This window comes from Hippocampus comes, unplaced genomic scaffold (genome assembly GCF_001891065.2).
Source record: "Hippocampus comes isolate QL1 unplaced genomic scaffold, H_comes_QL1_v1.1 scaffold76, whole genome shotgun sequence".
Taxonomy (NCBI): domain Eukaryota; kingdom Metazoa; phylum Chordata; class Actinopteri; order Syngnathiformes; family Syngnathidae; genus Hippocampus; species Hippocampus comes.
Genome location: NW_017805277.1, coordinates 1,192,213 through 1,204,137, shown reverse-complemented (window position 1 = coordinate 1,204,137; position 11,925 = coordinate 1,192,213). Strand labels below are relative to the sequence as shown.

Here is an 11,925-nt window from a genome sequence, read left to right as displayed (position 1 = left end):
TGGCCTTAAAAAGTCCTTTATAAAGGTGACATTAGATCACGCTTATGAAATAACGTTTAAAGTACAGCCCATGATTCTTAAGTGTATCAGTCTGCCCTCAGTGCGATCTTCCTTTTTTTTTTGTACAGACAATTTCCATAGCAAAGCTAATTAAGGACTGATGTTGTACTTGCAGTAAAGGGGGAAGACATTTAGTTTCTTTTTTAAAATGATGATCATTCACGATGCAAATCACTTTATAATAAACCTAAAATAGCCCACACATACAAAAAATGGGTTAATCCACATTCCAGGAAAAAAAAGAGCTGTTTTAAAACATTCTTTCAGCTCTCGCCACAAAAAGAAATAATTCTATATCAAACACAGTGGATGCACTTTGGTATAAGGCGCTGGATTCTTTTTCAAGGACATTTTTTTTTTGTTTTAGATGTTTGCTTGCTCTCTCTCTCAAACGCACTTCTATTATCAGACCTTTATTCAAATGTGTTAAGTCGTCCACAGGCTCTGCAGTAGCCTGATAACAAGGAGTTCCGCAGGGCAACGGCTCAACACAAAGACCACTGCGTGAAGTCGACAGAAGTAAAGAGCTCCTAATTCTCTCAGAGGCACACATGAAACAAACATTATCTAATCTCATTCTTCTTCGTCTTTCAAAACCCACCCGCGCACAAACACACGTATGGTATACCTTCTGCTAGCACGACCGCTTATCTAAATGAGAACAGAAGGGTGCAAGGCGTGTCACTTCAGGAGGCAAACAAATAATTAACATCATGTTATTCCGACGGGGCTGAAACCCATTAAACAAAGTCATTTCACGGCCTTGAATGACGTGATGAGGGTTGACAAGGAATGCATCACATCGCAGCAGGGAAGAGGGGTCGGTTAAAAACAAGACCAAAAGTACAGCTTTGCAAAAAAAAAAAAAAAAAAAAAAAAAAAATTACATACAAATATTGCATTCAAAACAAGCCCATTAGCAATGTCACAAAAAAAAGTCCCCGGCTGTATCCAAGTGTTGGTTGGATAGACCCAGTGCGGGACACCAATCACGCTGTACCTCCTTTCCTGCTGCGGACAGTGTTTGGCTGCACTTGGGAGCTCAGAGCAGGATGGCTGAAGGCCGCGCTGGGCTCAAACGGATAACAGTCACTGGGGTCACATGTCCCTGCAGGTCCACGGATCCCCGGAGAGCCAGGAGGACCCTGAGAAGTTGCCCCGGGAAGGCCTTCATTTAAAGAAAAAAAGGAAGCATAGTTAATTATTAGGGTTCCCACGAAGAACATTTTAAGGTAATTTAAAAAAGTTTAACTGCCTGGCACACGAGCCACATACTTAAGTCTGTAAACGACGCCTCTGGCTAGCGTGTACCAAGGGTAGCAACATGCTTTTGCCATTTCATCCTGGTTAGCAATTATTGCTTCATCGGCTTATTATCTTAATTGGGATCCATTTGTCTAAATGCCAGCTGCAGTTGCGACAGGAGAAACATTTCCAGACTCTATAGAAAAGCAGATATTCATATGCCATGTTACTAGGCAACACTGTGTCGTGGAAATGTAATCCAAACAGCTCTTTGTATTTTGTAAAATATGCAGTGGCCTACACAGACCACACACACACTCATGCAAAGATCTGGCTGTTACTTCCCTCTATTTTTCAAAGCATGGCTCAGTGTAAGCCTTCAATTATAGCATCCATGTCATAAGCAGGATGCTCACATCATATTATGGAGCGTTAGCCCAAAACAAGGATCACACATCTTCCCACGTCTTCCCCAATCCCAACCGAAAACACAACTTGGCCTTTTCATCAACCCCTGCCATCCATCTCCTGCCTAACAGCTTGCACCAAACTGCAGCTCCGCTTGTTATCTTGTCACCATCCGCACAAATGTGTGCCTGAAATGTGTGGCGGACAGCGTAGGCAACTACGACAACGGCTGATTTAAACCTGAAATGTAGTTAGTGTAGTGCTTCAGTAACGTACCATGACGACGTCACGAGGCACTTCACACGATTTACATGACTTGCGGATCAGCAGGTCATACAATTTGTAATTCAAACGAAACACCGTGGAAAAATACACCTGTAAAGTACTGCATTTCGCCATGTGAGGCTAGTTAGCAAGACCCTAGCTCACTGAGCCTCAAGATCGAAAGTGTTTATAAACATCGCAACAATTGGGAAACTGTGCCCAGTCATCAACCCACCATGTTCGCCTCCAATCACATGCTCGCTCACTCACTCCCCGTCATGCTCAGTTGCACGATTTTGCCCTTGATTCGTTCATACGATCACATTCCGATACCTTCGAGGCCTCGCAGACAGTCAAGAGGTGGTAAAACTCGATCACTAATTCGCAACAGCAGTAATAGTGCAAAACTACAAAATATTAGAGAAGTCAATATATGTATATAGTGTAGCAAACCTGCAGCTGTTATGTGGATTGTTGTTGAGGACATGTATGATCAGGTATTGGCGATTTTGAGTCATGGGGTGGGGCCAGTGGAAGGAGGAAGATCGTTGACAGTTGACAGGAACGCTAGTTTGAAGTTTTCCGTGGCGAAATTAAACGTTCATTTTTACAACAAACAGTTTATCGAGCGATAACTGCGTGTCTTTGTTCCATAGTCCAAGCAGACGCGACGGTACATTGTCTTTTCACTTTTTCAGCACTGAGGCACCATTGCTAGTTTGTTGGGTGAACCCACCACCTCTTAATTTCTGCGAGATGTCTGGGTTGTTGTTAAAACACTTGTTTGGTGATTAATCAACCTCACACCATAAGCGTCACTGCGGTCTAAATTAAGTAGGTGTTCAAAATGAACAGTGCAGTCGATGAAATCGTACTAAAAGTAGTTGCCTTGAGTTACATTGTTGAATTTCAAAGTATTTGACTAGTGTAGGAGGTCTGTGCAGTGTCAATACTTCTGGATTACTTTCCTGTTATGTCGGTGATAATGCTGTGACAAAGTGGCGCCCAGTCGAGTGTCTGCCCCACCTATCATCCAAAGTCAGCCGGGATAAGCGCCTGCTTATCCGTGACTCTAATGAGGACAACTGTGATGGAAAACGGATAAAGTGCTAAAGGGAATGGAACCTGATACGTATATACGCGCGATCCCCAGCCTGAGGGGGTGATTGCGTCCTTCACTTGACAAAATTCACCAGCGCTTATTCTCTTTAAAGTAACTTTAGTCTTGTTGAACATGAATCCATGTGAGATTACTGCACGTGGTTCCCCGGAAAGCTTGCCTTGAAACAGCTGTTCTTTCCACAGGGAGCAAGCGGTACGCTTCCTTTAGCCCTGCACATAAATTGTGCACTTACGTGGATGAGATGAACGGCATTAAGGTCAGTCATAACTTTGCTGTCACAGGCTGAAAACCAAAGGGGCCTTGCCCACTTGTCATTGCCCCATCACGCCGATGGGGATGCTATTATTCACTTCATGAGTGGAGGGGATAAGCTGACATCTTGTGATGCGATCTCGGGGCTTCTGTTTCGGAGCAACATTAAATTTGTTGTTTTTTACTCTGGCATCCCTTCACTGGCTCCCTATACATTTTAGAGTTCTTTTCAAGATCCTATTATTTGTTTTCAAATCTTTAAATGACCTTGCGCCACCTCACCTCTCTGAGCTCATCCGCCCCTGCACACCTGCCCGACGCCTCAGGTCTGCGGACCAGACATTATTAGAAGTACCAAGAACCAAACGGAGGCTCAGAGGGGATCGAGCCTTTTCTGTTGCTGGTCCCTCTCTCTGGAATGACCTCCCACTGAACATTCGGCAAGCCTCCTCGCTGCCCATCTTCAAAACCCGCCTCAAAACTCACTTGTATTCTTTGGCATTTGACTCAGCATGACTTAGATTTGCTCTTGGTTTTGCTGTTCGGTGCTTTCTACCATCTTTATTACCGATTTGCTTTACTGTTTGTTGTATATGTTGAATTGCTCCATGTACAGCACTTTGTATGCAGCGATGGCTGTTTGAAAGTGCTCTATAAATACAGTTGAGTTGAGTTGAGTTGAGAAGTACGAAGAACTAAACGGAGGCTCAGAGGGGATCGAGCCTTTTCCGTTGCTGGTCCCTCTCTCTGGAATGACCTCCCACTGATCATTCGTCAAGCCCCCTCGCTTTAAAACCCGCCTCATAACTCACTTGTATTCTTTGGCATTTGACTCAGCATGACTCAGATTTGATCTTCGTTTTACTGTTTGGTGCCTTCTACCATCTTTGTGACTGATTTATTGCTGTTGAAAGTAGCAGGTTTGAAGGCTTACAATTCCTGAAAAGGCAATTTCCTTGATTCTCTCGATGGCATTTCAAATTAACCTAGTGTATATCCGTTACGTGAAGCTGCATGGTTTGTTTTAAAATGTGATGTAACTATGCAATGTTTCATTGTCTTGTGTATTGGAAGTCAGGTGAGAGAGTGAGAGAAAAAGAACAGGTGCTCAGGAAGACTGAAAAAAAGTTTGCTTAAATGTGTTTATTTGTGTTTCAATACATTGAAATGTGTTTGAAGGTTGTGGGAGTGGTAAAAGTATTTTTTTAAAAAATGAATTAATATGGTCTCTCAACATTGCAGATTCTCACCGATTGCGGATGGGTCCGGAATGTATCAACCACAATAAATAGGGGTTCATGGTAACAAGGCATGAAAATATAGTTATCCATATTCAGTCTCATTTGAACTCAAATGGAAATAACTCCACTATGCTCCTCAGCTAATGCACTGACGGAACAGTGTGCGTGCGCAGCATGAGAGGCATTCATCAAAGGGTTGCTGCTGACAACAGCTCAATGTTGAGGAAAGTGGTGAGGCTGAATCAACACACTTCCGCTTAGGGGCAACACTGAGAGCAATTGATTAATAGATGGCCAGCATTGCGGAGCAAAGGGACGCTGCAGAGTTGATATCTTTGCATACGATATTGAAAAAAACATTGGGCCCCACTTTTTTGGGAAGACTTTCTACAAGATGTTGGAGTGTCTGAGGGACTTGGGGTCTGATGGCTCACCCTCTCTGGTCAAGGAAATTCCAAAAATGTTTGATGAGGTTGTGGCCCCTGTAGTTTCTATACATCTGAATCGTTCTAGCATGTGTTTATAGCACTTGTTTTGTGTACTTGGGCACAAATAGTTTTGGTAAGAGGAACAATTAATGTTCAAGGAGTCTATTGAACTCGTGAAGGGTATAATTGGTTGTTCCAACAATTTCAAATCAACGGGCCCAGATTTCACATAAAAGTAAATTTAAGAGATTAAGATATCCCTTTATTTGTCCCGCAATGGGGAAATTTGCGAGTAAATTGTGGCGATTGCATCAGTATACATACATTATATGCCATGGTGCAATAAAGGCTCGGAAACAATGTTATATCCATCCATCCATCCATCCATCCATCCATCCATCCATGCATCCATCCATCCATGATGTGTTCAGCTTATCTTCACAAGACTCGTGTGCATACTGGAGGCTATCCCACTGTCTACGGGCAGTAAGCGAGGCACACCCTAAACTGGTTGCCAGCCAATCGCAGGGCACACATAGACAATGAACAACCATTCACACTCAGTCACACCGAAGGACAATTTCGAGTTAACAATGAACCTACCATGCATGTTTTTGCAATGTGGGAGGACACCGGAGTACCCAGAGAAAACTCACACAGGCACAGGGAGAACATACAAACTCCACACAGGAAGACTGGAGCCCAGAATCGAACCTGCAACCTTTGCACTGTGAGGCGGACGTGCTAACCCGTCGATCACTGTGCCACAACAATGATAAAGTGCATATAAATAGTTTCTGCAAGCTTTGTTTGTAAAAGTCTTACCTGGTGGTCCCATAGGTCCTGGATCACCTGGTAGGCCGAGACCAACCTGACCTCTTTCTCCTTTTTGCCCCCTGTAGCCTGTGGAAAAATCCCACAAAGTCTCATTGTACAAATGACTGAAATGCTGACAGTGCAGAGTCATGTGTACATGAACCATTTTTAGTTAGTAATGTTAGCAGAAATGCCACGACAAGGTCTTATCCAAGGAGATTCAAGGTGGCAATACACTTCTGACACCTTCATATCTATCCAGGGAATTCTACGCATTAGCTCCTGGATGCTATAAATAACACCCGAGTGACGACAATGTCAAATAGCAGCTCTGTGATAATTTGGAGTGAAGCAGCTTTGCAAGTTGACATACAAACAGGCTACTCTGTTCCCACCGTCGGTCCCCTACCTTGAATAATAAAAGACATACTGACATGCCGTCAAAAAGTGGAAATCATCAAAGGAGCCATCTGTGCGTTAGGCAACGACAGCGACACAGGCGCAAAGCTTTCAACATTCCACAACAGAGCAGAGGCTGATCAGATTGGAAAACGATCAAAGGCGGATTCACTCGACAAACACAATTAGATGCAACACTTTCCAAGGGACGAAATAAATATATACGCAATTACTGGGCCAAGAGAGTTAACCTGAATGCTCTCTGAATCTGAATCAAATATGCCAAAACAAGCAGTTAAGTAGTCAAGCACAAGCTCACTTTGAAACATTAGTTGGAAATCGTACAAAAAGTTCAGTACTTTATTACACAAAAAATAATGTTTACCCTGTCAATCCTACAGTATATTGTACACCGTATGTATTTTGCTAGTTAGTCGCTCAAGTCAGTGTTCAATAACCTCAAAATTATGTTGAACAAAACACATTGGAGGTGGTTGACGTGTGTGTACCGAATTTTACGGACGAGAAGCCGCGAAGTGCAGCTGATGACAGGTGCTAGTTCTGGAAGACAGCATTTCTGACCATGAAGTGACATCCGCTGCCACGGAATTATGTGCACTGTTGCCTGATGAAGCTCGTCGGCGAATTTCCCTCTTGTGACATCAAGAGTGCCTGAGAAAGGTTCTCGGATGCCATTGTATAACTCGCTACATTCAGCATTGTTTGGGGATAATAAGTGTCTACTGATGTTTAAGGTAAATTTAAAAAAAATGCGTCTGTGACCTCTTTATTTGCAAATATTCCATGTAATAACATGAATCCCCATGGCTATTAATATGAAGCAGCCAATGTATGTCCAAAACACTTTTTATGGCTAACTGTAACTGTTGCAGCTTTTAATCAGATGCACATTGTAGTGCGGAAAGTACGGTATGTTCAAGGAAACCTTCCCACACCACACCACACTCCGGAGACATAGACAGAGCAAGGTGTTGATAAACTAAGTAATCCCCACAAAAATGTCAGCATATTGTACTCGGTGTTGGTAAATACTTGAGGGAATGAATAGCTGACGCTATTAACAGCAAACAAGCTGGACTGTTTAGCAATTGTGGTTTAACAAAACATCCTCTAATTCTGGGGTGGGAAACCTATGTAATTCCTCCTTGGTGGTACAAAGCCCCAAAACATTTAGTCCAGAAATGATAATAATACTTAATAATAAATATTAGTTTGCTCTCCCCATTATGTTTTTTTTTTCCCTGAATTTGGTCGAGCCCTCGGAGGAAATGGCCCCTGACAGGAAACAGGTTGCGCACCCCACCTTCAAAACTCCATGCACAGTCATTCATTCTTTACCCTTTTCAAGCAACAAGCATGCTAGAATGTGTGAATATTCCCCCCCAAGAGGCCCTTGAAGTAATGGAGTCAGGACCAGCAGAAGCATGGTGTGCATCTTGTGTGCGCTGACAGGAGCATCAAGCGTTGTGGTGCCTGGCCCAAAGGAGAAACGCTTCAACGCTTACGTGTCACAGAATATCTCCGAAAAAGGGCTTGCGATCGCTCTGAAAAGCGAGCGTGAACGAGAAAAAGGGCATGGGGGTTGGGGAGATGGTTCTTTGTTACAATAATGAGACTTCTTTTCAGCACTCACACAGCCTGGGGGATTTCGTTCGGTGGGAAGAGATACTCCGGAGGAGAGAATACTCTGAACCTTAAGCAAAAAGAAATACTGAGCAGTGCATTTGGGCAGTGAAGTAGATTGCTGCATTCAGATTGAACCAAAATTGCTATTGTCTCCACATTTGGCGGAGAAAAAAAAAATTGGCTTTGACTGGCAATAATGTACAAAATAGAGGTGTTACAGGGATTTCAGGCTTGATTGATTGGATCACAGTCCTGCACAGTTGAACAATACATTGACAGGAACATCTATTTATTCTATGCTTGGGGGGCAAAAAAAAGCTTTCTGTGAGCACAACGGAAGATTAAATGTTGTGGCTCCAGTTATTGCGAATTACTAGAGTACAAAATAGAATCACAGATTCAGTCAGCATCAAATGGACAGAACAAATACGGTAATACGGTCATACAAAATGATGGCATAACAACAAAATGTAGAATTCGAGTGGACCCTCCAAAGTCGAACATCACCTTTGGTACAGTTTGGAGTTCAACAAAATGTTTGGGGGAAAAATATGCGTGTATTCCTTCTCAGTGAGCATTTAAAGGATTAATTCAATAAGTGGGGATAGTTTTAGATCATTTCATTGAACAGTGCAGGATTACATTTTTAAATACCTGTATGGCAGTTAGGAATGTTTAAATGCAACCAAAACATTTCCTGTTCACATTTCATCTGGCAGGTTTTATGATGGTTTTTGTTTGCACTTGGGACAAAGAATTTACTTAATATAATTGCCTATGGGAAAAAAACCTGTGTGTGTGTGTGTGTGTGTGTGTGTGTGTGTGCGGAATGAGGGCTGCGACAACTTGGAAGTCAACCAGAATCACAGAACATGTTTGACGTTGAGGATTCCATTTCCTTTAAATGTGTGGGTCCACAAAGTGATGGCGTGGTTGATGTATGCCGAGAATGATCCAAAAATAAAACAAAATATAATTGTGGAATAAAGTGAAGGCAAAGAAATGGATGGTATTTTGCCTGCACCCGTATAGCAGGCAGTCTGAGGCCATTAGAAATCAAACCAGAGGCAGAAAGAGAAAATGGACTGTACATTTAACACGAGGCTTATTTTTCTCCATAACAATTCATTTTGGCAGAGAGGAAGAAAAGGCAAATTGGATGTTCCAGAGGAGCACAGTCTCCAGCAGAGGATGACGAGAAATAATGAGGAAATATTACTCCCAAAACTCTCTCCCCAGATGAGTGGAGTCAACAAAGAAAGAATTAGGAAGTTGTTGAATTTTTGATTTACCAAGGGAGATAGCTTTCCTCTTCCTTCTCAGTAAATATTTATTGCAAGGCTGCATTAAGACCACCCTATAAAACACTCCCTTGCACAGCACAGAAAATAAAACAAGTAACCAAAAATCCAGGAGCTGTGTAACGGAAGGCATCAACACAGCACACATATTTATAGTGTGGTTTTTAGTTGCCTACATTAGTTGTATTATTCATGAATGGGAGCAGCAGCATTTCATATTATAGCTGTGTAAACATGTAGTGGTGTTGTGAGGTAGATGCAAAGCTCAGAGAAAAAAAAAACACTTGGAAGAATAAAGCCTGGGCAGTAGGATCACGAACAGTCAGTCCACCCTCTTTCCTGACAACACCCACTCCCAACCCCGCCTCAGATTGAGGCATCAATAATGAGACTGCTTTCTCGTATGCGCTGATAAAACTCTTAATCACAGTCAATTCTTCATTTGTCTTCATATTTCCCAGAGAGTCGCCGTGCGCCACGCACTCCTGGCCTGTTTCCTCAGCTGCCCGCCCCTCAGTCTAAAGAGAAAAACATCCCCACAAAATGTAAACGGTATCCTTCTGCACATCGGCGGCCTGCTGCAGATCTAAATGTAATCTCTCAATCGGCCGCGTGTCAGCCATTTTATCTTCACATTTACAACGACAGACTGCTCGAGATCACCTCATTATGTAGATGTGTGTGTGTGTGTGTGTGTGTGTGTGTGTGGAATGTTATGTATTTAAATAGGAACACTGATGATGATGACAAAATGGGGTCTACACCAATGAACGTCTGCTCACTGGCCAAAACATTATGTACAGCTGTACAATGTAACTGAGGAATAATACACCACGTTGTGGGGCAATACGGCCAGCTGTTTTCCAGGCGTGATTGCCCCCGCTTGGCCCAAATAAAAAATAAAATCCTCAATCCGTATCAAAATGTAATGGGGCTTTCCTTTGCTTCCTGCACTAAATGTTGGAAATTAATTGACTTGATTTGGTACTTATTCACTAACTCAATTCTTTACTGTAGTCTAGCACTGCTTTGAACTGCAAAGTGTCCTTTATATTTGACTCCCGCCATAACCGTCGTATAAGGAACGTGTCTCAGGAATATACGGTATTGTTCAACAAACATTGCAAATGACAGTGCAATCACAGAAATACATATATTTGCATAATTTATGTCTTACTAGATTCAACAGTTCATTTTGATGGCTCTTGAGAATTGTATATACAGTGGAGATTTAAAAAAAATCGATACAGGGATTTTTTTTTTTTTTTGGAAGGGGGGGGGATTCTGACTGGATGCCAATCCTCATTTTTCAACAATTGCAGGGGGTAATTTTTTCCCCCCATTCCATTTCCGATAGCTGTCATGTGATTTTTTTTGATTAGAATAACTGCGAGAGCAACATCATCTGGTTTACTTTAAGTGGTTTCCTGGTTTCCGTTAAGTGCTCCTTGTTCGCGCTTTCCACAATGCGAACACTACAATTTTCAGCGATGACTCCTGCATGACAACCGATACGGAAACTACCAAACTTTCATTCACAGCCAGCGAGCACCTCACTGTTTTAAAAACATCATTAAAACCAGCTGATAAATAAAAAGATCAATTTAATTGATGAGACTGAATCGAAATCCAGAGTGGACACACGCTTGATTATTTGTGACAGGTTATTTAGTCATATGAAAACAAACCTTTTGTCTTCCATCTTGTTAAATGGGTGTTATAAAACTATCGACAGAGCTAGCACAATGTTGAAAGAAAGCCTTTTGGTAGAGTACTAAATATCACATCTCTATTGTTGGCATTGCATCATATCATACTATGCAACGTCGCATCAAAATTGGATTGAATCGAATCGCAAGTGGACCATGCCACCGGCAGTGTATTGAGAAACAGATCACACTGGCCTTAGTAACGGAGAGGCGCATCCCGACGGGATAAGGTTCGACAGCAACAATTAATACAATTTCAGTCGGTAGTTTTAAGATGTCACCGTTCAAGCATGTCACTTAGAATTGATGAAGTAAAATAAGGCGGTGTTTCACTGCAGATGTTCACCTTGGCCGACTGAGCTCATACCTTGAGGACCAGGAGAACCAGGCTCTCCTGGTGAGCCTGGCAAGCCATCCCTGCCAGGTTGTCCTGGAGGCCCTTGGACTTGTGAGGCTAAAATGCCTGCAGGCAGCTTCTGAAGCATGGCAGGGCTGGACCACTTTTCTACAAGACATGACACAGCAGATGTCAAAATGAAAAGCAGAATAACAAAAAATATAACAGAAAGTTTAATCTTTTGCAACCATTGTACCTTCAAAGATCCTTAATATTTCAGAACTGATGAGCATTTTGATTTCTTCCATGAAGTTGGGGTCGCCCTGTAGATAGAGATGATAATTAATTTTCCTCTAAGAGTGAAATGTCAGCTGTAGCATAGTTGAGATAATTGTTTTAACTACATGGAAATCAAGATGCATGTAATAATGATCTTCTCCAGAGTGTTTGCAGAAATGAGCACGTCAAAGATTATGCCAGGACGATTATGACTATTACTGTCAATCACCTTGAGGGATTTGGGGGAAATTCTGTTGTTTAAGTTTTTTAAACTTACGGCGTATTGACAATCACACCATTATAGGAATTGTATTTTCTTTAGGTTTTTCAAAAGTTTCACATATAGAAAACAACGTCAAAACAGCGCTGATGATTCCGCCCCCCCCCCCCCCCCCCCTCGAGTCAGATGGATCTTT

General features: G+C 42.3%; 1 protein-coding gene across 1 annotated transcript in view; it reads right to left on the bottom strand.

Moving 5' to 3' along the window:
* LOC109516118 (collagen alpha-1(XIX) chain) overlaps nucleotides 1–11,925 on the bottom strand; it is a 97,971-nt gene continuing 86,046 nt past the window's right edge. Inside the window, exons 49-52 of the mRNA XM_019870332.1 lie at nucleotides 11,487–11,553; nucleotides 11,261–11,398; nucleotides 5,847–5,924; nucleotides 1–1,228 (exon numbers count right to left, since the gene is read on the bottom strand). Coding sequence (XP_019725891.1) covers nucleotides 1,050–1,228; nucleotides 5,847–5,924; nucleotides 11,261–11,398; nucleotides 11,487–11,553 — 462 coding nt within the window. The 3' untranslated portion in view covers nucleotides 1–1,049. The remainder of the gene's footprint in view (nucleotides 1,229–5,846; nucleotides 5,925–11,260; nucleotides 11,399–11,486; nucleotides 11,554–11,925) is intronic.